This window comes from Diadema setosum, chromosome 15, assembly GCF_964275005.1.
Source record: "Diadema setosum chromosome 15, eeDiaSeto1, whole genome shotgun sequence".
NCBI lineage: Eukaryota > Metazoa > Echinodermata > Echinoidea > Diadematoida > Diadematidae > Diadema > Diadema setosum.
This window is the reverse complement of record NC_092699.1, coordinates 2,778,957-2,806,596: the sequence shown is the minus strand read 5'-3', so window position 1 is coordinate 2,806,596 and position 27,640 is coordinate 2,778,957. Positions and strand designations below refer to the sequence as shown.

At 37.8% G+C, this 27,640-nt stretch overlaps 1 protein-coding gene and 1 pseudogene across 1 annotated transcript; both read right to left on the bottom strand.

The window, feature by feature from the left end:
- Window positions 1-1,819: 1,819 nt before the first annotated feature.
- Window positions 1,820-3,190, bottom strand: LOC140239168 (uncharacterized). Its single transcript, XM_072319051.1, has one exon. The coding sequence runs from the start codon at window positions 3,188-3,190 to the stop codon at window positions 1,820-1,822; it is 1,371 nt and encodes a 456-aa protein (XP_072175152.1).
- Window positions 3,191-3,313: 123 nt separating this feature from the next.
- On the bottom strand, window positions 3,314-26,101 carry LOC140239166 (cytochrome P450 2J2-like; annotated as a pseudogene).
- Between the last annotated feature and the right edge of the window lie 1,539 nt (window positions 26,102-27,640).

Genomic DNA, 27,640 nt, shown 5'->3' with positions numbered 1-27,640 from the left:
CTATGGTGTATCTTTTAACAACACATTGTAAATTAGGATCCTTTTTAAACACATGTGGTGTGCAGATACGGTATAGAGTGTGTGCATGTGCTAAAGTAACCGAGTTTAATGTGATAGAAGTGTTTGTAGCACCACCTGCACCAACAAATGGAAGGGACAGAAATCCAAATCTCAAGAACAATTTTTTTTTCCTTTTTTAAATGTCCTCCTCTGATATCCAAACATATGGTTTGTTTGTTTGCCAGTTAGGATGTTCTTTCTCTCTCACCTGCCGTTTTTTTTTTTTTTTACAGTATTAATCTTTTCCTTTTTTGTCTGATTGAAATGCACGCTTGTCTGTCTTTTTTTTAATGATTTGAATCATGTGATATGTGAAGTTTTTTTTTTCTTCTGCTTTATGTTTAAACAAGTCTTTTGATATAAATGTAATGGCGTAAGTGATTAAGTTTTTTTTTTTCTGATGAATGACATGAATGCAATATATATTTTTGTCATACAGTATTTGAGAAATGTTTATAACAACCTCTGCATCAACAAGTGCAAATAACCAGTATATGTAAAATAAGCACAGAACATGTTTTTATGGTCATTGTTGATTTCATTTCCAATTTTCCATTTTTCCTCATATGTCATGTGCCATTTTTTAAAGTCTCAGGCAAATTTTTCTGACTCAGCCAGTGCAATACTGCCACACACAATAGTGCAACACCTGCCTTCTTATGTTCTGTGTTGTGTGATCTGTGATATATGAAGATTCTTTCTTTTTTATGCTTGACCAATTGTTTTAAAATTTGAAATCAATGTTTTAAGTAACAATGATAATGTATAAGGTTTTTTTTTTGGGGGGGGGGGTGTGGGGCTGAACGTGATATTGATTGTTGTAAGAGTAATACGTTTGTAAACGGTGGTTTTGTTGTAATGATATCAAATGTGTGGTTATGATAATGATAACCAATTTTGGATATTGTTAGTGAAGGAAATGAGGTAGAAGTATAAAAAAGTGAAAGTTGGATAATGTAAAGCTGAAAAAAAAAAAGGAAAAGAGAGAAAATGAAGAATAAGAAGAACAAAAAGAAGAGAAAAAGGAAAACAGAAGAAGATGAGAAAGAAGTTGAATTTACAGATATTTTTAAAGTAATCGTGATCATTTATGGTAATGAGAATAGTGATGTTAGAAATTGTATATGTATAATGGGAATTGTGTTTTTGTTTTGAATGTTGATATTGTGTGACGAATATGATTGATATTCATTTTTCATTACAATGTATTTTATGCAATCTTGTACATATTTTATAGTATCGTGCTTGTTTCTGTAAAGTGCCTGCAATCCAGCCTGCGGGCTGCAATGGACATTACTCAATAAAATACCCTTTCAATTCAATTCAATCCACAAGCGCGCGTAGTCTCAGTGTAACCAAAACAAAGGATAACAAATAATAACAATAAACGCATGCTGAGTTGCGCGAATATATGAGTGCCATACTGTGCGTTATAACAGAGAAGACGTCACACTGAGATGGCACGCGCTGCACAAAGGAGACAATAATTATGAACGATAATAGAAACGTCATAATGGCAATGAAGTGATACAATCTGTCAAGTGCTTGTACGTATTATATACAGAGGAGAGACGAGAGAGCAAAAAGTAGGAAAGGAGGGAATAAGGAGAGAAGGACACAAGAAAAAATGTCATAATATACATGAGGTACACTTACTCGTAACACATCAAGACTGCGCAAGTTGTCTAGTACCAGAAAAATAAATTGAAGACCTCTGCAAGGGTGAAATTATCAATAGCGGAGTAGCAACTAAAATTAGTTATCTGAAGAAAGTGTATGGGCTGAGCCAGGAAAGATCTTTGTTCATGCCTGTTTCAAAACTGCGGCTCCGAATAATGAATCGCAGTTCTGCCCACTTCCTGTCTTCAGCCGATTTGTAACCCCCGCCAAAGATGCAGACTTTCAAGTCTTTCATCGAATGACGGGGGTTACTGAAGTGGTTCGCCGCTGGAGTATCTTTGTGATTCAGGATTGAGCTCTTGTGATTATTAAACCTCATGCGGAACTTCGTGCTTGTCTCACCTATATATGACACCCCTGGGCATTTAGTGCACATAATACAGTAAAGCACATTGCTAGAGTCGCATGTGTGGTCTGGTGGTTTGATTCTGAGTGACGGAGAGATTTGCACCACTGTTTCTGTCACCAGATGGTTACAAATTTGACATCGTGGTTTGTCGCACCTCTTGTTACCTTTTGGGGTTGCAGGTTTTGGTAACTCACTCCGCACCAGAAGTGATCTCAAGTTGGGCGGTTGTCTTTGGGAGTGTAGAGGTGGTTCCCCCAATATTGTAGAAAGTCTGGGATCAAGTTGAATATTCGTCCACTCTTTCTTGGTCGTGGAGACAAACTTTTTGACTTGTGGGTGGAATGTAGTAACGAGAGGAATGCGATCGTTCCTCTCATCTTTAGGTTTAGAGTCTAACAGGTCTTCTCTCCGTTTTTCATTGACCCTTTTGAGTGCATTGTTCACGAGGCGAACTGGATAACCCCTTCTGACAAAATGTTCTCCCAGACGTACAGCATCTTCTTCAAACACCTTGGGGTCAGAGGTGATCCGCTTATATCTGACTAGTTGGCTGTACACAATTGATTGCTTTGTGTGCAAGGGGTGGAACGAATTGTAATCTAAGTAGGTGAAGGAATCCGTGGGTTTAACATACACACCGGTGGAAAGCAAGTTACCATTCTTAGACACATTGACATCCAGGAAGTGGATTTCCTCTCTGGAGCTCTCCATTGTGAACTGGATGTGACGATTATGTTTGTTAAATGCCTCGTGAAAGGCTGCGAGGTCTTTTTCACTGTAGGGCCAGATTATGAAAATGTCGTCGATGTATCTCAGATACATTGACGGTTGGAGAGTGCATTTAGAGAGGAAATCTTCTTCCAGGACTGCCATATATATGTTAGCGTACACGGGCGCCATCTTGGTCCCCATGGCGGTACCTTTTCGTTGAAGGTAGTGTTTGCCGTCAAACTCAAAGTAATTGTGCTTCAATATGAACTCGGACATGGACGTTATATCATCGATGTCATTGTTGGATACGTCCAGTTTTGTGAGGAACGTACGAAGAGCGTCTACACCGTGATTGTGTGGGATGTTGGTGTAAAGGCTCTTCACGTCCATGGTTACGAGTAGGCAGTCTGAGCTGAGGGTTGCAGACTTAATCTTGTTAAGAAAATCCGTCGTGTCTTTCACGTAACTTTTGATTTTGGGTAGGTACGTCTGAAGTTTTTTGTCAACAGTTTTTTACATTGGTTCTGTCAGAGAATCAACGCTTGAGACGATAGGTCTGCCAGGAGGGATTACATGCTTATCCCTGGCTTCCTTAATCATTTTTTGAACGTCAGACACCCCTGCATCAGATGCGGTCTCCACCATATTGGGAAGTTTTTGAATCTTAGGTAATAGGTAGAATTTACTCACCCGGGGATTGTCAGGGACCAGTGTACGCTCAGAGTTATTAGCAGACTTAAGGTTCTTTACACATTGTTGGGCTTGCTCACGATATTCTGGCGTGGGGTCTTCAACCAGGGGATGGTAGAAATCCTTGTCGGAGAGCTGGCGTTGAGCCTCAGCGATGTAGTCCTTCGTGTCTAAAATCACCACGGCTCCGCCTTTGTCCGCCGGCTTGATGACGATGTCCGCGTTGTTCTTCAACGTGTTGATTGCTCGGAGTTGTTCCTTCTCTTGTTGGCTGGGTCGTTGCTCGTTGACGTGACAGAGGAAGTTGTCGAGATGTCGCTCCACTGCAGAGGTGTAGTGGTCAATATATGAATTCCTTCCAGTTGGAGGGGTCCACTTAGCCTTCGTTAGCGATGGATGTTGCGAGATGGGTTGGGCGCGTTTCTACCATCCCCTGGTTGAAGACCCCACGCCAGAATATCGTGAGCAAGCCCAACAATGTGTAAAGAACCTTAAGTCTGCTAATAACTCTGAGCGTACACTGGTCCCTGACAATCCCCGGGTGAGTAAATTCTACCTATTACCTAAGATTCAAAAACTTCCCAATATGGTGGAGACCATGCACCTTTAATAATCATTGTGAATATTCGCACTGTCATCCCTGAAGAAGAGGAAGGTTCCTCGAAAATTCGGATTATTCATTAAATCAAGATTGGCTATTAATGCATTCCCTGCATTCCTATGTTGTGACTTTATTATTGCTATATATATATATATATATATATATATATATATGACCCGCCTCAACTAAAGGATCCGAAAGTCGGAGGAGGACAATTTTCTGTAATGACATGATATTATTCCCTCACTCTTCCACTTTGATGTCATATATAACATGACTCATAAAAGTGCTCTGTTGTGGAGATAGCGATGATTTTAAGAAATCAACGCTTTGAGAAAACCGCTTTCAAAGAATTCCTTCCGACGCTATCATGATCAGGGGAAGCAAGAAAGTTTTTCACCGTTTGACAATGTATAGAAAGCACGCTCCCAGCAACCTCCTCGATGTTCCTTCATGCTTAGCGCCAGCGGTCTACGCACGACCAATCAGTGACCAGGATGCCACAAGCCAATGAGATCACTTCCTTGTTGCTAGGGGCGGAATCTAGCTGCGGCGATAAATCCATATCTTCGGACACGTTTCTGTTCCGGTCAAGTAGGAAAATCAGTCCCAAGAAAAAAAAAAACTATTTTCTTGCCTTTCCTTTGATCATTTAGCTTCAAAATTTCGGCAGATGATAGAAGATACATTGGACTCCAACTGTGTCAAAAAACAAAAAATCCAAACGTTTTGGCAGATTCTGATGATATGACTTCAAACTTGATTTTTTTTTCGGCAAACCTGTCAGCGACTTTAGGATCCTTCTGTTGTAGCAGGTCACACACACACACACACACACACACACATGGTAGGATCAAAATGATGATCATAAGAATGTTGCTTTAAATGTTGCTCGTAAATTTTCGGCGATTACAACCGGTCATGCCATTCATGTCCCTTCTGCTGCGGAACCAATTCCTTGCTTCCCATGCCCTTGAGTTTAACAGTGTAATGACGCAAACAACCGTGTCAATTTGTTTGTTTTTACAGTGTTTGATCATTCGGGCCAATTTTATTTTGGCATGCTGCTGAACCATGGCAGCTAAAAGAAAAAAGAAAGAAAACAGAGTAAACAAAATGAGGGGGAGGAAAGTACCTCAGAACTGAACTGAGCAACTAGTTAACCAATTCAACTGCTGAAACTACACACTGAAGAATGGTAGGTGTACTAACTAACATTCAGGTGAGTTTAATAAAACATAGAATCTCGAGGAAAAACACATGCTTCGCAATTATTATGCCAGAGCTTGGTCATTTATTTCTATAAGAATCACCAGAAATTAACAACAAGCTGTAGAAGAGAGTAACGAAGAGATGATTAATATGAACTAATAATGGTGATATATATATTTTTTTATTGCTCTTCCTCCGCCATCTTGTCCAATCGTCCAATCCGATCGTCCTGTTCGATAATCTCTCAGAACTTCAAGGACAGCAAACAATAGTCAAAGAAAGCAACATGGCCCCAATAGTCGTTTATCTGGTTGTTTAACGCTCAGGCTTTTGTGAAGTAATTTCTTTCGAATTCCAAGCGGTCTCGTCACACAAAAGGATGAAATTGAAGGCATCCAATGGTTATCATTCGGTTATCCATTTGACTATAAAGCTTCGTGTGCAATGCAACTTCATGTTTGACCACACGTTCGACAAACCGGGTTGGGCTTTAAGAAGACCGTAGCCAAAATATAAATCTGGATTTACTTAGGGCAACATTATCAAAGATCAGTGACAGTTTAAAGATAATGGGACAAGCAATTGAAAAACTCATCTACTTCACGTCATTTTGGACAGCATTATAGAGAAAGTATAATGAAAATGTATCAGTTTTCCTCTTTTCTAGTATTATACAAGAGCAGTATAGTTACATCTCTCAGAAAGCGGGAGAATATATATTACCCTAAGCATAAACAGTGACAAGTCGAGGGAATATGAAATTTTCTAATAAAAATGACATTTTGCGGTATTTCCTTAATTGTACAACATACAGACTTTTATAGCATGCCCCTATTATCAGTACTTTATATCATTTAAAGAGTCACAAAATATGTTCCTTTACACTGTTTTCGGGTATCATGAAAGATGAAGCACGTGTTAAACGCATCTGTTCCCCTTGTAATCGCTTAAAAGTGATGGATAATAATAGTGAGAATAATGGTGATTTATATAGAGAAAATCATAGATTGAAAATTAAATGATTCGTTGAGAATTTTGCATAGAATTTATAGAAATTCGTGCGTGTGTGTGTGTACGTGCTCTCATGAGGTACTAACTTTTTTGTATCCTTGCTCAATGTTCATTTTCAAGTCAATTAACTTTTGGAAGGATAATGCTACTGCTGTGAAAGGTAAAATACAGCATGCCTAATTTCACCTTAATCTGATAATCCCTTCATTGTTGTTGCTCAAGTGGTTTACATCCTTTTTTTACCCATTCATACCACAGCTGGCACAGCTTGGTAAAGATTAAGCGCTTGAAGAGACCCTGTACTTTAGCCTCTTTTCTCAGTTCGGACTTCCCAGCATGTGCCTTCTTTCCATTAGATAGGTTAGGAGAGTCCTTTGAATTGAGTTATACATCAATTTAGAGCTTAGAGTCTGCTCTTTTAGAATCCGTCCGTAACTAAAAAATCCCTGTCTGGAGACTTTTTGTAGGTTTTGCGATGCACGGTCACATTTCTTCTTCATTATTCGTGAGTTGAAATTATGAAATGAATGGAAAAGTGAGTTTTCAGCAGTGTTTGTACGTGCCTTTTGATGTCTGAAAAGTATGATTTGGTGTGTCTCACAGGCACCTTTTCACTTCTTGAAAAATCCTTTGCACGCTCCTACCTTTCAACTCTAATAACTTTTGACAGGATAATACGGTTTTGAAGGTTGTTATTTATCATGATTATGGACAGAATGTGGTAACAGAAAATAATCGATATTAGCTTAACCTGATAATCCCTTCATTGTTGTTTCTACGGTGGTATGCTCTTTTGAAATTATGCACATATTTCTAAAGCTTTGAGTCTGCTCTTTCGGAATCCATCCTTATCTAAAAATCCATCTTTGGCGACTTTTTGTTGGTTTTGTGGAGATACAGGGTCACAAATTATTCCAGTAAGGTAATCCATTATAAAAAAACATATCAATTATTGTAACATGACTTACAGTATACCCGCATCATCAGTGAATATCTATGAACAAGTCACAAAATATTAATTTGATTATAGTATTTTTCGTTGTTCTTTTCTAATGTTTTAAAAGAAATCTCAAATAAACTGTTATATTTCCTTTTAAGTAGAGAAAAGCAATTGAACTGATGTAAAGTGAAATGGCGCACTTGTAAATTGAGCGAAGCTCATACAATTCGGAGTGGTACTTCTTTAATTTCAATACTGCAACAAATACACGTGGTGTTATAACTCTGAACATGCACATGAAATGGCTAAGTAATAAAGTGCTTGAAATTTTCCACAAATGAATCTTAATGTGTGCAGTGTCATAAAACATTACCGACTGTCATCTTTGCAATAGTTTCAAGTCATATCTAACGTGGTTTTCTTTAAAACAATTTTTCTTTTAAAGGGAAGCCGTCCTGAGATTTTCACTGTAATGATAATTAAGAAGAGTAAAAAACATAACCTTTAACCAGTTAATACGCGTGGAAATGAAACTGTCTCCGTAGGCGATTTTTGAAAAATAATTCCTGCAAGCGATCGTGTAAGAGCCGGCAAAAAGATGGTACGTCACGGACAGCCATGCCTCTAAAAACCAATTTAAGTGTTGAAAGGTTAGTTGCAATTTTGTCATAAAATGTGAAAGTTTGTGGTTTTATTATTTCAAACAAAATATTTCAAGCTTAGATTTATATAATTCATGAAAAATTATTGTTAACATAAATTTATATGTATTTTTAAATCAAATATACCATGAACTTGACATCAAATAGGCACGGTCCTTTTCTAGCTTCCGTCCGTGTTGCATACTTCTCAGCGTAGAAACCACTCTCGCGCGCGAATTCTTACCATAGTACTCCGTCTAGCTGATTTTGCCGAAGATAACCTGTACATGAGAGAGTCGAATTCTTCAAAGAAAATATTGTTTGTATCTCAATATTTCTGTAAGTAGTCAGATATCGCCTTTCCTCGGAAAAAAAAACAAACAAACTATGACCTGAGCCGGGAAGAGTAAACACAGGGGGTCGTAGGGATATGATTTCGCTCCACTTTGCCGCGCAGGTCCAGTCGTAGTCGGTACTGACAGCAGCTAGCTCAGTGGCACTGTACTGCAGTCCAACCCCGGCTGCAGCCCCACGGTAAATGAAACATAGCTAGCCACTTTATTTACCTCTCTACGCTTTTTTCCCTCGGTTCTCTTCGAAGTCGATGCTCGAGGTGTTTCTGTTTTATAACTCATGTGAGCAAATGGTCGGGATTGCATCTGGCTTAAGGAGTTTTCTCGGTTTATAACCGAGGGCCACAGCCTGCCGGTCCACGTAAAAACATCGCTTCTCAAATGGTCCAAGCACAGGTAGGTCACAACACGATATCGAGATTTTGTAGGCCCCAAGTTTCTTATGTTCGGCATCGTTGTACCGAGATTTCCAGCTATACAGCTCACCTTTCACGATACTTTTGTGGGACGGAAAAAAGGATTTTCCTGGGAAATTTTCTGTACGATTCGAGCAAAACTACTGATGTAAGATAGCCTGACTAGACGACACTGAATGCGGTCGCCCCTATAGTGTACAAGCAGGCCTGTACTAGCTGTGTAGAACCATTTCTACCTACAATCTGTACGTACTAGAACGTTTGCATGAGCGGCGACAGGGCTGTGCACAGCTGCGCTTGTGATAGACTGGAAAAGTGTGAAGGGCCAACCGCGTACGGGGTATCTACCGTAGATCTAGTTGTACCGTCCACATGTGTACTGTGCGACTATAATACACAATACACACACACACACACACACACAAACACACACACAACGTAGAAACAATGTGAAATACTACTACACGTAGTAGCCACCGATGTCTTCATGCATCCGGGTAACTAGGGAGCGTACGGATAACGAGCAGAACACGGCTGGGAAGAGTTGTGCATCGGTGACGTCAGACGTCACCATGCAGATTCACACTTTTTCAACCAAAATTTACGAGCTTATTTGGTGATTTGAAAGTTTGTTTTCGGTGAAAGTAGTTCATTGGAGGTACCAACAACAGTATATTTTTTTCAATTTCGTGAGGACTGCTTCCCTTTAAAGATTAAATCTGAAGAAAATTTCAACTGTGTTTTTATTGTATATAAGATTATTGTTAAATAATTTCACATTTTCATTTTTATCATATTCCCTCGGTCATTTCCGAATACGTACGAGCGAAGCTCATACAATTCGGAGTGGTGCACATGCACATGAAATGGCTAAGTAATAAAGTGCTTGAAATTTTCTACGAATCATACTACAATTCAAGCAACGTTTATCTGTCTGTCTTTTTGTTCCTCTACTCCTCCAAGGTAATTGGTCCGATTTCCATCAAACTTAGTTGGTGGATGCAGGTGCACCGCGAAATTGCCCTTGAGGGGTTCATTTTTGGAAAGGTCAAGGTCACTTGGGTCAAAGGTCAAAAAAATGTTTTTCGCTCCTTGGGATTCCCCCAGAAATATCCTCAATGGGGATTTCCCAGGTGTAGGCCTACTTATGCTTCCAGCACGTTTGGCCATAAGATCGGACCAAGGAGTAGCGCAAAACAGTCATTAGACCTCCCTTGACCCAGTGACCTTGACCATTTCTGGGGGGAATGCCCATAGAGGATTTCTGGGCACTGGCTGAAGCCAAACAAGCATGATACATGTACTCTTTGATAGTACGGATCATACCACTCCTTTCTGTTGGACAAGCCCATTTTACTCGACATATTTGCCCTCCCCCTACCCCCCCCCCCATGTACCACTTCGGCAGATTCAGCACTCCACGGGTTTCATTGACTAGTGAATTTTAATGTCAGCAGTGGCATAAAACATCACCGACTGTCATCTTTGCAATAGTTACAAGTCATATCTGATGTGGTTTTCTTTAAAACATTTTTTCTTTGAACGGTTAAATCCGATGAAAATCTTCAACTGCATTGTTTTATCATATTGTTAAATAATTTAACATTTTCACTTTTAAACATTTCCCTCATTCATTTTCTTATACAATCCCGACTCGGAGTTTCTTGCCAAAATACAATTTTCTTTTTTCACTCTATGTTTGAATCAATGTATCCTATTCTTTGTTTTTTTTTTCTATTCATTTTAATATCGTCTTTTAATATAATATAATTTTCGATATTTGGAATTTGAATTATTCCAAGTGATTTTTATAAACACTTATAATTTGATAGAAGCTTAGAATAAATCGAGATTAAAAAACAACAACACTTTAGTGGGAATTACGGTTTGCCATGGTATTAACACAATAATAGGAAACTTATCACATCGTATATATCTAAAGATAAACACCTACTTTATTCATAGAAAAAACGACAAAGTACATTCATGACTGGTCATCACTATTATATAATATCTGAACCGAAAAAGTTCGAGGGATTGCATTCTGGAAGCATGAATCCACATATTGAGGGGAATTGATACCATCAGCTCTCTTGACCTTTTCGGTTTCGATAGATGTAATTAAACACAAGTCATGTAACACTCCTTCGATGTACTGTTTAGGTATACCTTAACGCATGTACTTCATTATAATGCGAGGTTATAAGGTAATATTTTGATAATATTTATCAAGTAATGTGTCAAAATTTTAAATTTTCCGTAAAGTTTTAATACTCTTGAGCTTATTTCATGAGAGATATTTGTATGTGTGCAAAATACAACATTGATTGAATTATACATAGCTCGAAATAAATGTCTATGGTGTTCTGACTCTTATCATCATTATAATAAAAAAATTTCATCGGTTCCTCTGGCAATTCCAAATATCTTGTATGATTTTTCATCAAAATCTATTTTTCTACTGTTCTTTATTTCGGAGACAATTACTAATCTGCACTGACATCGCATTAATGATTTTACTCCTGCATATGAGAGAAAAAAGTGTTATTTGCTAAAAAAAAGAAAAAAAAAAGAAAAAAAAAGATCAGTAATGAGATAAAATATATACATGTTTCTTATACCTCCTCATTCTTATCACGTTATCGATTGCTTCGCGTTAAAGTCTAAATACAAGACAGAGGTGATAGCATCTTATATAAAGAAGGACAGTACCCAAAGCATCTTTGCTGTTATTTTGTACCTGCCTGGTTGGCATTGCAGTAGCGCGACAATCCCTCGTATTTTACCTATACTCCTCCTCAGCCTTGCTGGACTCTCGTGAATTGATTTGATGAAATGTGCTTTATGGCGCGTGTTTGATATTTCGTGGGTGCTGTGGTAAGTCCACTTACACCTTGCATGCTTGGCTTGGGATGGCCGGGTGGAATGCGAAACTCGAATCGCTGGAATAGGTAGGTGAAGAAGAGAAAAGCCTCCATTTTGACCAGTTGAAGCCCCAGACACTCCCGGCGACCTGTGCACCCAGCAATCGAGATTATGTTACACAGAATGTTGAAAGAGTTCTTCTTTCCGGAAATGGCTTCTGCCATATACAGATATGTTAGCCCTAATTTGATATCTCGGTGATATTATCTATTATAAAATGGGTTCAAGAATGTAGCCAATTGGAAGCGCTGAAATGAGTCACGTGTGCGTGCATTATTTTCTCACTAACATGCACGGCCTGACATCACAATGTTTACACTGGCAGTGCGCAATTAATCAGCTGTTACAAGTGCGTCACGCGCTACTATACGCGCTGTCAATCCTGTAAACAACTTCTAGTTCGGGCTGCCAGCCGGCCTTTCTTGTGCATACATGTGGCATACGTATACTCTTATACGTAGGCCTACAGTACTTATATGTGCGGGATTTCCGAGTGCGACGTGCGTAAGTGTTTGGGACGAACATCCTCGGACATCTTGACTCTTTGACTTCAGCGAGTGCTACATGTAGCTGACTGGTATTGACCGACAAAGGTACGTGAAAAATGCTGTTAGCTTTCGACCCATTTTATAAAACAAGTGATGCACAGGATTATTTCGTGGCGTAAACGCACTCTATCCTGTGCATCATTTGTATAATAATACAAATGAGACATGGCTATGGGTTATCATTTTGGATATTTCTGCTTATTAATTACTTGTTATTTTTCCCACTCTATTAAAATTGAGTTCTTTATTTGTAATTATCAACTGTCATTGAAATTTTGCAAAGTGCACTGCCGGCCTTTCTACAAAAGTGACAGAATAATCAATGTCTTGATTGTGGTCGCTAACCTGGAAGACGTGTATTTAATGTAACGATGCCGTTGGAAATGAGAAAAAGAAAAAGGGATTGTGAGATGTAAACGACATACAAATAATATATCATATACAGAAAGATGAATTAACAAAAAAGTTAATGAATGAATAATTGGAACAGTTGAGTAACTAAATAACTATAAACAAAGATAGAGCATCGCCGAGTCAAAAAGCATTATGTAGAACTGTGCGGCTATGATTATTTGAAGGCAGACATGTAAGTCATCTGCATTGCATAGTAGTAATAATTGAATTATTAACTTCAAGCATTTGTTGAGAAACACAAAACAAACAAAAGAAATAAAGTTGGAAAGGGGAAAGGGTGTCGTATTTTCTTACACTTCTTGTTGCATTACCTATTTTGCCCTAGCCTGGCCTCTTCAATTCACGATGAAACAAACAATAAAGTGCATGTATGTATATGTTAAAATAAATGTGCATCACCAAACGAACAAAAAGTCGGACCTTGATTTTACGTGAGGAATCAAAAATGGTGAACCGGTCAAGTAAGTCAATATTGAGTTTTTCATATTTTCAGAAGGAACCTTCTTCTATATCATTCTTAACCCTAACTGCACTGGGGGGGGGGGGGCTGGGAGGCCCGGCCCCCCCCCCCCCCCCTCCCCTCCATACTTTTGGCGATTGCATCACGACCGCTGAGAATTTCCGGATTCTCGCTTCATAACTTTTTCCCCTGAAGTCTTGCGCACATTTTGATACCACATTTATCCATATCGGACCTACCTAGGGGGGTGTTATGGGAAATTAGTATGCGCATGTCATCAAAACGACTAATCGCTGCATATATTTGTGTACAGTTACATACTGTCAATAGACCATGGCTTGCATTACTTTTCAAATTTTGCTCAGGAATTGGTTTTCCACTTGGTTCAGGCTTCTATGTTGTTCTGAAATAAATTGAGCAAAGTTTAGAAACAATGATATACATAAGGAATATAAAACAATAGAAAACATAAGAAATAAAAACAATACAAAACATAACAAAAAAGTTGTTTTCTTCTCATTTGTTTTTCTCTCTCTGAATTATTTCACATTTGAGAAACATTATTCTTCATTATTACACAGTTTTCTTGTAATTTTGTACTTGTTTAGGCTGAAATTATGAAAATATCCCCCAAATGCATAAAATACGCATTATTCAATTTTTCAATTCAATTCATGCTTTATTTCATTTTTCGAAAAGAACATAAACATTTCACTTTCTTTGGTAACAGAGAATAAGGTTGCATCGTCAAAACAAAATAAATTGAGAAAAATATAATCGAGGAACCTTGGGATAAGAAATACGTTGTAATGAAAATTGACTGAAGTGATAAAGACGATATAATACGTAAGAGATCAAAAATGGAGGGACCCACTAAAAAGATAATGCTTGTAGAATGCGGGCCCCTCAAGTACAGAATGTCAATAGAAATTGAACTGATGCAAAAAGGGGAAGAAAGACTGGGAATAAAGTAAAAAAAAAAGTCTGGAAGCCCTCTAGGAAGATAGAGTATCAAACAGACACACATACTCAGGCGAGTAAACATAAAACGAGACTGGGACGACGAAAATAATAAAGGGGGACTCATAGACAAGACAGAACGAGACAAGATTAACATAACAGGAAGACAATACAACGGACAGAAAGACAAAACAGATCCAGTGATCCTCGACAGAATTCATTGAAAAAAATGATGGGATGCGTGAAAAGGATACGATTATATAGAAAAGTATAGAGAAATAGATGCAGAAATAATAAAAATGAAATCGAATCTACTCTGTAGGTGTCTCAGGACAAGAGGGACGAGAAAATACGTGACAGTATATCACTTGTAATCCAAGTTCTTCGAAAAGGAATTGAAATAAGCCAACAGGCTATTTCAATTCTGTGGGATCATAAGATTCCAATAAAGAAAATTTTAATCTTCTTTTAAATGAATATAATAGAGGGGGCATTTTTTACATCATTATTCAGGGAATTCCAGTAAGTTGGGCCAGTGTAAATAAGCGTCGGTCGGTCGTCGAGGACGGACGCACAGAAACGAATCTCTCCAATCATCACTCTACTTTCAGTGAATTTTTATTGAAGAAACTGGAATTTTCGTCCATAGACTCAGAGAACTTTCCATGGTTTTTGTATTTTTTTACAAAATCACAGCGGCCATGTGTTTGAAACTTGTTGGATAAACTCATATTCTCAAGAAAGAGTGTTCGTGGAACTTGGACGTGATTGCGTACTGTGGCGGCCAAAGGCGGTACAATCGTGGTGGAACCTATATGCAAGCGTGGTATGTGAATGTCCATTACTCACCGCGTATATAGCTCGTGCATATACCTTTCCGACATACATTTTGCATAGTCTGTGATTGTTTTCATATGGCCACTCTTGCAGTATCTATGATACATTAACACTGCCTAATGTCTCCATTTGAGAATGCACCGTATTCATCATTTTGAACTCCGCATGTAACCACTTGTTGAAATGGGCACTACACACACCAATGGCCGAAGCCATGTTGAAAATGGTCGTGTGAACTGATTTGACTCTTGGAGCTAAGGGAGTTTTATCTGTCATCTTTGAGTCATTTTCAACGATACAACCTTATTTGTATTTAAGACTTTCAACTGCCATCTGACTTCTCTCACTTGGGCGTTTGTATAGCTCTACCCGTCATACGATATCGTCATTGCAATTAACTCATCCGCCATCATGCCTAACGCGTCAATGACTCAGGAAAAGGTCAGAGCCATCATTGATGAGACAATGAAAGCTTTTGTTGAAGGAGATGCATTCCTCCAAGCAATCAGGAATGCTGTCCGTGAAACCGTGCAAGCTGAATTATCAAGCATTGCCCAACATGTTGAGGCGAATGAGGCTAAGATAATGGACTTGGAAAAGCGCATTGAGGTCCAGTCAACCGAAATCACGAATCTACACAAAGCTCTTGACAAGGAGCGCAACCTTGTTCAGAGCATTCAGCGAGGTGTCTGCGCACAAGAGCAATACTCAAGACGTAATTGTCTGAGATTCTATGTCGTGGAGGAGTCAAAGGGCGAGAGCACAGATGATCAAGTTTGCCACATTGTGAACGAAATCCTCAAAATACCGCTCACAAAGAATGACATCGAAAGATCTCACCGCATCGGATCCCCTAGCGATAGTGAAAGCCCGGACGGATCTCTGAGGAGGAGCAGTCGCGCTTCGCGGAACAACAAAACGAAGTCTCGTCCAATTATAGTGAAGTTCGTTTCATATCGCGTAAGGAAGCTTGTCATTTCCAAACGGCGTGCACTCAAGGGTTCCAAGATGGGCATCGATGAAGATCTTACAAAGGAAAATGCTTCGCTGCTTCGCAAAACCAAAGCGTGTCGCAAGGTGCTGTCAGCTTGGACTTCCGATGGGAGAGTGGTTGCCCTGCTCCCTGCTACTGGCGGGAAAACTATCAAGCGTGCGATAAATTCCGAAAGTGACTTAGACTTGATATGACTCTCTGAATTTGGCACTGTATAGGATATGCCGGTTCACATCAGTCTGCTCTATTGTATAAGAGTTTGCTTCCAAAAAAAGTGTAAAAGTGATTATGATGCATTCTCAACTTTGTTCTATTCATTTAGTAAATTGACTGTTGTGTTTTTTTTTTCTCTCTCTCTCTCTCAAATCTTGCGTAACTTCAATCTTTTGTTATATATCTTTCCGTGTTTTTTTTTTCTTTTACTTATTTATTTCTTCATTCACCCGGTCCTTTTAATACATATCTTTGCTACATGACTGTGCAATACCCTTGTGTTATAATTATGTACTAAGGCAGTCAAAAACAACCAAAGAGGATTACAATGCACCCAATGCTCAGCCTGGTCGCACACAAAATGTGAAGGCGTAAAAATGAACATTATGATGATGTACAATATGAATTTTTGAACTGGAGATGTACAAAATGCGTTTTTCAGTGCTTACCTTTTGTTAATTGTATACCTGATGAGTCAAATATTGATACTAGAGATTTCATCACACCTCCTGTGAGCTCTAGTTACGATAATGAGCATGATGATGTATCACGAGAATACGATCACTTCAAAAATAATGATTTTAAATGTACTCACCTTAATATTCGTAGCTTATATCGTAATGTTGAAGAAATAAAACTGTTTTTATATGATAATGATATTCATATTTTAGCTTTGAATGAAACACTTTTGGATGATTCTATAAGTGATAATGAAATAGGTATTCAACATTACGATATAATCCGTAAGGATCGGAATCGTAATGGCGGTGGTGTCGCTATTTATATTCGCAGTTCAATTCCTTATGAGGTGATACATTCTGATGTAACGGATTCGCTGGAGCTTATTTTGATCAGAGTCCGACCGAAATCATGAACACCTTTTTTGTTTATGTCCTGGTACCGCCCTCCTGACAGAAAAATTGAAATTATGAATATATATGAAAATGTTTTAACCTTTGTTGATACTTTCAGATTAAATATTATTGTGATGGGAGATATAAATTGTGATATTCGCAAGAAATATAAGTCGAATGTTTTGAAGCGTTTTGAAGAAATAAATACATTATTTTCATTTTCATACCACGCAGTTTACTCGAGTCACGCATAATACGAGGAGCTTAATAGATCGTATGATGACCAATGCGATTGATATAGTAAAAGCTTATGGAGTAATTGATGTTGGACAGAGTGATCACAATTTATGTTATTTGATTTTGAATTTTAAATCTGTGCAAAGTCCTAGGATTATAAGTTACCGAAATTTTAGAAATGTAGATTTGGAAGCCTTTCGTATTCATTTGTCTGATCACCCTTGGCATGAAATATCAGCAGCCACAACTATTGATGAAGCAATTGAACTTTGGGAAACATATTTTATGGATTCGATTGAAAAATTTGCCCCTGTTAAAAAGAAACGGGTACGAAAACAGCCTGCCCCCTGGATAAACGCAAATATTAAAATTTTTATGAAAAAGAGAGATGATCTGAAACGAAAGGCCTCAAAATACAATGATGAATATATTATGAATATGTATCGTAAAGTCAGAAACTTAGTAACAAAGCAATGCAGATTGGCAAAAAAAGAATACTTCTCTAAACAATTATCAAATGCTTTTAATTGCTCTTCCGGTGAAAACGTTTGGTCGGTGCTTAAACCGCTCCTACCGTCAAAAAAGTCTGTTAACAACAGCACTGATAGCAATAACAGTTCAGTTTTGGCTAATCAATTCAATGATTTTTTCGCAAACATAGGATCCGAACTAGCGGCTACTATTCCGGATTTCAGAAATGATATTGCTGATATTAATTCTGTCCAATCATGTTTTGAATTTAATCCAGTAACAGAAGATGATGTAATGAAAACAATTCTGGGAATGAGTAATAAGAAATCTACGGGAGTAGACAATATTTCTATGATAATGCTAAAAATGGCTCTTCCGGTTATTGTTTCTTCATTGACCCACATATTCAATAGATCTTTATCAGAATGTACATTTCCTTCGAATTGGAAGAGATCAAAAATAATTAAAATAAAACTGGAGACAGAGCATCCCCAAATAATTATAGACCCATTTCTATTCTGTCTTCGGTGTCTAAAATATTGGAAAAGCTTGTTCAAGTCCAACTGACTGATTACTTGAAAGATAACATTATTTTATCCCAAGCCCAGTCGGGCTTTAGGAAAAATCATTCAACCATTTCTACTTTACTAAAAGTAACTGATGATTGGCTGACCGCCATAGACCACGGTCAGTACACCGGTGCAGTGTTTATAGACTTACGCAAAGCGTTCGATACTGTTGATCCTTGCATTCTGTTAAAAAGGTTATCTGCTATAGGTGTTGCTGAGAGTTGTTTATCATGGTTCTCTAGTTATTTAACTGATCGCAGAATATAAACACATTTTAGTTCATCAACATCAGTGGAAGCCAATATCGATTACGGTGTTCCGCAAGGGTCAATTTTGGGCCCGCTCTTGTTCATCATATATATTGACAGCATAGTCAAACAAGTCCATTCCTGTTCAATACATTTATACGCTGATGGTACTGTTATTTATTTTTCACATTCAGACATCATTATGATTGAGTCTGTTTGAATTCTGAACTACAGAATATTTTTAGTTGGTTGTGTGAATCGAAGTTGAGCCTCAATCAAGATAAAACTGTTTGTATGTTATTCGGCTCTCAGATGAAGTTAAAAAAATGCAATAAACTACATTTATTGGTATGAAAATATTATCTGTCAGGTACATTCTACGAAATATCTTGGCATGATCTTAGATCCATGTCTGAAATGGAACCTCCATATGTGACCCTGCACCTCAAAACAAACAAAAAGTCGCCAGACATGAATTTTTAGTTAAGACCATATTCTGAAAGAGCAGACTTTAAGCTTTAAAATGATGTCTAACTCAAATCAAACGGACTCTCCTAACCTATCTAAATATTGGAAAGAAAACACAAACTCAGGAAAAGTGTGAACTGAGAAAAGAGGCTCTGAAGTACAGTGTCTATTCAAGCGCTTAATCTTTACCAAACTGTGCTGGCTGTGCGATGAATGGGACAAAAAACAGGAAGTAAACCACCAGAGTAACAACAATGAAGGGATTATCAGATTGAACTGAAATTAAGCATGCCTCATTAACACATTCTGTTCATAATCAATGCCAACTTTCACAGCAGTAGCACTATCCTGTCAAAAGTTATTAGAGTTGAAAGTGAAGAGTGTGGACAAGGTTTTTCAGAAATGAAAAAGGGATTCTAAAGACACACCTATTCACACTATTCTACCAAAAAACGTTCGACATAAACTGCTAAAAAACACACTTTCCGGCCCGTTTTATGATACCAAATTTTAGCATAATGTAAAAAAAGACCCGCTCTTTCAGAAAATAAGAAAAAGTCAAGTTCGGCTAGGTTGACCCATTTCACTTATTTTCAGTCCTCACGCAAAATCAGTGTGTGCGACTTTATGTTCGTTTTGAGGTGCACGGTCACATATTGATAAGATGTGCATTCGAATAAGTAAATTGGTACGGTTGTTATCCCGATTACGACATACAATCAATCTGTCCAATCTAAAAGTTGTTTATAACGCAATTATTCTTCCTATCTTTGATTATGGAGATGTCATATATGGTTCAACCAGTTCTAAACACACAATGTTATTACAGAAACTTCAAAACAGAGCATGTCGAATAATATTAGGAATAAGTCCGTATAGACATATGTCGGTCAGAGAGCTGCATGCACGTCTAGGCTGGAAGTCTTTAGCAGCTCGTCGTTGTTGCCATTTGAACACCATGGTTTTTAAGGCATTACATGATTTTGCACCTCCGTATTTAAAAGATCAATTCCAATATTGTCATTTTAATTATTTACTTAGGTCAACAGGTAACTTAGCATTGCCAAAACCCAGGACAGAATACTGTAGAAGAACTTTTTTTAATACAACAATCTCCCTCCAAGCTTAAAAGTTGTTTGTAGTCCTGCTTCATTTTCTAGTAAATTGATATCATTTGTTCCAGATTTTTTGTAATCCTTTTATAGTATGTTTACTTTCTTTGTAGCTTAGTCGACATACAATGTCTTTTTTTCTCTTGTCAGTGATATACATATTTTTTACAGTTTGAATGTTTGTTTTTTTTTTTCCTGATGTCAATATCAATTTTATACTAGGACCCCATGGAAGAACAGCCATGTCTTCGTAGACTGAGCTGAATGGGCTATCCTACCGTACATATTCGTTGCTTATTTCCCTCTCTTGTTTTCTTCCTCTTTTCCATATTTGATGCTTTCTATGTATTATTCTACTGTTGAGCATATGTTGTATATTGCTTGTCATACTTTTACTGTACTCTTTTTTATGCTGAATTTACGGTGAATAAATAAATCAAATCAAATCAAGTGTGTTCTTAGCAAACATATGAATGATTAAGAATATGAATAATTAATTAGCTAATTATGCAAAAAAAAGCATAATTGATTAAAATGAATTACACCATCAGATTCAGCACGCGAAGATCTATCACCATGCAAATTTTCAAATTCATCGGACATTGCGTTTTCGAGATCAATGAGGGGGCCTACCACCCCCCCCCCCCAGTATTTTCATAAAGCCAAATAGCCCAGTACAGTAAGGGTTAAGTTTGGGATCATAAAATGAATGGGAAAGTGCAATTTCAGCATTTTTTTTCTACAACTCTTTTTTGTAGAGTAGAGAGATAAGGTATGTCTCAGAGGCCCCTTTTCATTTCTTGATAGCCCTTTGCACACTCTTCACTTTCAAGTCTAATATCTTTTGAAGGCTACTGTTTTGCAAGCGTGCATTCATGATGGTCAGAATGTGTTAATAGAGCATGCTCAATTTCAATTTAATCTGATAATCCCTTAATTGTTGTTGCCCCAGTGGTTTACATCCTGTTTTTGTCCCATTCATCGCACAGCTAGCACGGTTTGGTAAAGATTTCGCGCTTGAATAGACAGATAGACCCAATAATTCAGAGCCTCTTCACACTTTTCCAGAATGCGTGCTTTCTTTCTAATATTTAGATTCCATTTTAGAGTCGATCCATTTCGATTGAACTATACATCATTTTAAAGTTTAGAGTCTGCTCTTTCAGAATCTGCTTTTAACTAAAAATCCATGTTTTGCCACTTTCTGTTTTTCTTGTGATGCAGGGTAACAAATGTTAAATGATTTCAGACCTCATTATTTATTCATAGATTTATTTATCAGAACTTATTGCGTTTCTGGGAGTTTCATGCTCTGCTGGCACGCGTGCAGAACAAATTGTGCATTCCAAAATGTCAGGTTTCTATGTTACGGACAACAATGACATACCCTATCCAATGATGTGGTATTCATGACGTTTTGACTGCATTCATTACACAAAATTGAATATAACTAAGATTTGCATAGTCAGATACACTTACCAACGCCAAATGGCATCCACGCGTCATTTTTAATGACAGTTTTCCCGTCATTACACAGGAATCGCTGTGGCTTAAATTCTTCTGGATCCGTCCACTCGTTGCTGTCATGGTGAACAGCCCAAATGTTAGGGATCACAATGGTCCCCTGAGGTATGGTGTAACCAAACAGCGAAACATCACGTGAGGTTTTGTGTGGAAACGTGTTTGGAAAAAAGGTCTAAGCCGCATCACTTCAAGTATGGTAGCCTCGCAGAAAGGCAGATCATCCCTGTCGCTCAGTGTTGGCTGTCGGCCCCGCCCAACAACATTGTCCAACTCGTTCTGTACCTGTTAGTTCACGACAATACAAACTCACTATTCAGTTATACGTCGCAAATAGCTGTATTTGATTTTATTTCTCCTTGGGAGGAGGGTTCCAAGATGCTAAAGAAACAACATATTGGTCCTCCTCTCAACTTCACTTCCAAAGAGAAATATTAACATGCATGAGTGCTCCAACAGAAAGCCGCCCTGAGCACATTTCTCCTCAACATAGATTATTCACAGTTGTGCAGAGCCAGACACCAATGGAAAAATGATAGTCATAATTATTAAACTTGGTTCCTTCAGGGAATATTAAGGGTGTGTTTTAGCTCAAGGAATCTGAATAGCAAGTTACGGTTGAGAGGTGTTCACTCCATTATTGTATTCTTTAAAAAGTAAAGAGAGAGGGGATAGATTACAAGCAGGACTTGCTGGTCAACTTGGAGAAGGGATTTTGTACATTCCTGCCTCCACACGCTCCCTTTCTAGGACTCCTAACAATAACTATCTTACCCATGCACATTTCATGTATAATAGAGGACAAAAATAACCATCAACTGAACAAATGAGAAGGTTTAAGAATTAGGATACTTTCCTTTCCTTTTTTGTGTGTTTATGAACCACTAGGCAATTCCTTGATACTCTTCTTTTTTTTTACTGAACCAAGGATACTGTTTTCTTCAACGTACTGTCTCTCCCATTCCTGTCCACATAAACGGCTTATGGCATTAAAAATGGCATTTCCATGCATCATACATGATCAATGTTACCAATTCTCAAACTAGCATTCTCCTTTAAAAAGGCTCACACGTGGTAATGAATTTCTCGTTGCTGGCCGATATACAGTGCGTATCAAAAAAAAAAACGCAACAAGATTTAATTTCGAATTAAGTTTGTGAATATTGTGTTAATTTTACACCAAAGTGTATAGCAACATCTTAAAGTCACATATCTCCTCTTTCCAATGATATCTTATTTATTCTTACACGGTCATGGATGGCTGAGTAATCATTCTTTTTGGACAATGGGTAAAATTGGACTTTGGACCATGTTTCAGTTGGTAAGACCAGCATAAATCCTTTTCAATTCTCCTTTTCTTCCCTCTTTTTGTTTTGGAAAGCTGAATGTCTGGACTGGACTTTGTGGAAACGGTTTGCTCCTAGGGCCCTTCTTCTTTGAAAACAACATGAACGGAAATGGATACTTACAAATCTTAAATGAACATGTGATTCCTGAATTAATGGAAAATTTTCCTGTGCAACAAAAGGGTGTGTTCAGACACCTACGGTTGGCACAGGATGGCGCACCAGCCCATCGACTAGTTGCAGTTAGAAACAGATTGGCTGAGGTATTTGGAAATCGGGTGATTGCCTTGATACATGATGTGGAGTGGCCACCACGATCTCCGGATCTGACTTGTTGTGACTTTTTTCTTTGGAGTTATCTCAAGAGCAAAGTGTTCATTACTCTTCCACCTGACATTGCAACTCTGACACAAAGAATCACTGATGAGTTTGAAGCGCTACGCCATGAAGCCCCAGTGATTCGCAGGGCTGTGTGTGAGATGGAGAAAAGAGCTAATCTCTGTGTGGAAAGGAATAGTGGCCATAATGAGGGGAATGGGATGTAATGTTAAAAAGAGATTTTAAAAAAGAAGACAATGATAATTTGCGATTATTAATTTCATTATTCCATTTGTTAAGTTAATTTCTAATAAGGTGCATTGCTTCTTGCAGTGTCTAAACTTGGTCCCAAATCCAATTTGACCCATTGTCCAAAAGGAATGATTACTCAGCCATCCATGACCGTGTATGAATAGATAAGATATCATTGGAAAGAGGAGATATGTGGTTTTAAGATGTTGCTACTCACTTTGGTTTAAAGTTAACACAATCTTCACAAATTTGAAATCAAATCTTGTTGCGGTTTTTTTTTTTTTGATACGCACTGTACATAGCAACTTACTGCAGCAACTAACATCAATTTTTTTATGTCCAAGAGTAAAACATTAATGCGATGTCAGGCTACGCCTAGTCTACACAGTATTTACCTTTATGTTTAAAGAAGGGGAGGGGGTCTTTGTCCCTCGCTCAAACGTGAAGATGAAACAAAAGCTGCTACTGCCTCCCCTTGATCATGATAGCGTCGGAAGGACAACTTTGAAGACGTTTTTCTCGAAACTCTGATTTTCTCAACCACTTGACATGCGCTAGTAAAATCATCGATATCTCCGCAACTCAGTACTTTCATGAGTTGTGTTATATACGAAATTAAAGTAGAAGAGTAGAAAAATTATGTCATGCCATTTTCAGAAAATTGTCCTCCCCCGACTTTCGGATCCTTTTGTTGTAGCCAAATAAGTCGGATTTGTCATAAGCATTTGTCATAAGCCTAATTATTACATTTCATTCCATTACATTTATTGTGAAAATAAGGACATTTATATAGTCATAGTGACTGAGAATGCCTCCTCTTCTTAGTAATTCATAATGTGGAATACTGCAAAAACAAAACAACAATGTTTAACATTCTGCATCTTCTAGCACGTGATCACTTAAGTTATGAACGATTATCCGGAAGTAGACTATTCCTGAATTTTCAACCTATGCAGAGAGGGAAATCGCACGCACGTATACGTTGTACACCAACACTGTTATTTCTCTTCCATTTTTGAACAAAAAGTGAATTGAATGCTTAATTATGCGGTTTACAAACAAGTACAAAGAGTTTACCTTTCGTTGTACTTCTGGGTGGGTAGGTTATCAGGTAGATAATCATCCAAGACAACGTTAACGAGTTTGTCTCCAATCCTGCGGCAAATAAGTCCAAAACTCTTCCATAGTGAACACATCAGATATGTCATGTGCAATGAATGCGTCTACCACACTGCGTCTCTCGCTTTTCTGAAACGTGTCGCGGTGACGATGCATTTCAGAAAGAATGAATTTCTTCGATATCAAAAAGTTCGTTTGGAACTCACGGCACCAAGAGGTGAAGAGGAGGAAAGAGAAGACGTTCACAGGATCAGAATCCGATACGCTGATGAAGAGCCTGGTTATTGAATCTACTACCTTCTGGTATTCCACGTCATCGTAAATCTACTACCTTCTGGTATTCCACGTCATCGTAATCGAATCTCTTACCAAACACAAGTTGACAGATGATATTCGAAGTCGCCTTGTTAAGGTACTGCAGAATCTCAGTGGGTTTGCCTTGGGTAGCCTCGATTTCATCACCAAGGTACTTTGCTTCAAGGTTAATTTGAGGTTCGAGGCTTTTCTTACCCATGCCGATAGCCCGTAGAGTGACGAGGCCAAATTTTCGGAGATCACTCCAAGACCTTCCATTGCTCCAGACTACGGAAGTTGAGAAATGATAATACAAACCAAAAAACAGTATGTTAGGCCTAACTCGTTTTTTTTTTTTCTTTTTACAAATGCATCTCTTATGCAGATAGACCTATATATATATATATATATATATATATATATATATACATTGCGAGATTTTTTTTTTTGAGTTAACAAATAAGTTTCATGCTAACTTTGAGGAGTACATCAATATTATTGAGCATACTCGGGCCGGTGTCTATTTGAAATGCGTGTTGTAGTAAAATTCAAAACATTCTCAACGGGTTAAAGATTGGAAAGAATCCAGGAAATTCGGTTTATATTATAAATCTAATAAAATATTTTAGTCTCCTTTAATTTTTATCGAACATTGTTGCTCGTCAATGATGCAAAGTCTATTACAAGGCTTCATATTTTTTCTCCCATTCATATTCAAAGCAAATGAAACAATAAAGATTCGCATGCGCGTAAAGGGGAGACTTGAAGGCAGGGCCGGACTGCGATTGACTATGTCATAAAAGCGTGTAAAAAAAAATGTAGCAAATTCGGTAACTTCATATCGCAATATGTAATCAGTCACAAAATCAGTGAAATGAAGTGTTCTTTATTATTGGTACTATTAAAGGAAACGAGATATGAACAGCCTTAAAACATTAAAACTTACAGCTCTTGTTCTTATCCGGAATGCCTTCCAGTATATGCTTTGGAACGAAGCGATCGGAAAAAGCCTCGCCGATCTTTACCAAAGCCTGCCTAATGAAGAGTTGGTCATTCAAAACAACGGTCAAGTACGGTCCCTTCCGCAAGCTGAATATGGAACCGTATCGTCGAGCAAGATCCTTGTAGGTCTCGTGGCTCGATCGTCCGCCAAAGCGGTAGCCTACAAGCGGTAAAGACCACGGACCAGGGGGCAAGTTTTTTCTCCGACGAACAAGCCGGAGTGTAAAAATGAAACTGCACAGTCCAACGAGTAGAGCAGTGGAAATGATTGACATGTTTGAATATTTTGATTTCCCTGTTCTAGCATGAAATCGACAGCTTTGGCCCAATGCGACGTCACGCTACAATGGTCGTTGAGGCCTTCTCGTTTATCGTTTACTAATTCGACGATTATAATAGTCTATCTTCACACTATTCCAGCCAGCAAATATGGGAAACGCAGCATATGATATTAAATTATAGGTATGATAACAAAGTGGACTTTGCTCAATTTGAATTCATCAACACAGCTTTGTCATTGATAAAGGTTAGTATGTCAGTACAGGGTTATTCAAGTATATACTCGGAATATTATTAGTTAACCCTATAAAGCCTAAGGGGGAGGGCAGATTTTCATTTGTCACTCCTCTGTCCTTAATCCAATGCCAACCAAATTTGGTCATTTGTCCTAACATTGTATTGCAAGCATTTTGATGTATGATTTAGCTATATTTGATATTGCTGGTTGACATGGCAATCGTAAGCTAACAACCACGTCGGTCAGATTTTGCACCTTATTTCTGCTCCAATATCAAAAACAATATTACAGTGTAAGAAGTGGGTGTTTCTTGGCTGAAATTTTCTGAAGAAGCAAAATGCGATGTAATAATGGTCTTTAAATATTTTCATTATTTTCTTTGTTTTGACGTGACGAAGGCATAAAACAAGAGATGAAATACAGACAATTGAAAACAACAGTATTTCCAAAAGCTTGCCCTTATATTCTGTGGCATTTTTATTTCTTCATCCAAGTTATGTCCGTAATATCATTACTTTATCATATTACCAATCTACAAACTCAAGATTTTAATATTACGTAAATATGAAATTATTTATTCGTCTTATGATAGAAAATAGCTTCTTTGATATGCATATAAAGTTCTCATAAAATCAGTTAATGATTGTCATGCGTTACATAAATCACAACAGATGTAACAGTTTTTGTTGATACTAACTATCACTTATAAGGGGTTTTAAATTAACAAGTCACGAAATACTCATGCTCACGGATATAATTCCTACATGCTTGTAACACGTGTTTCGTCTGTTATAACTATCGAAAAATTCTACAGGCAAATCTCTTCATGAGATCAACTAATCATTGTCTATAGCCACAATTTTATAAAAAGGGAAAACAATCAACGTGTTGTATATGAGAGAAACGAAAAAAGAGAAAAAATGAACTCTGACACGTCTAACTATTTTGACCCTTCTCAGATACAAGGGGAGCACATTGTGCCCTTTGTAACTTTTTGTTATCTCATGTATCATCGTTATACTAGGTGTTTCAAACAACATTTCCCACTTTTGATTCTTAATAATTCAAAAACTGTATCAGATAACACTGTCATTGATATGAGTGATAGCTGAATAGTGTAAAATTTGGTTGAAGGTGGTTTAAATATGAAAACATAAATAAGTTTCATGAAATCCATGATTAATTTCACAGTTAGGTTCCAGACTTTGCTCTATTTTCAACCCTCTGTACAAAATTTCACTTTGCACAGGGGTCCATGGGTGTGTATGGGAGTGTGTGGTTAACACCCTGACAATGG

Bases quoted from the DNA above. Each gene is read 5' to 3' on its own strand.
- LOC140239168 (XM_072319051.1), bottom strand. From the start codon at position 3,190: ATGGACGTGAAGAGCCTTTACACCAACATCCCACACAATCACGGTGTA.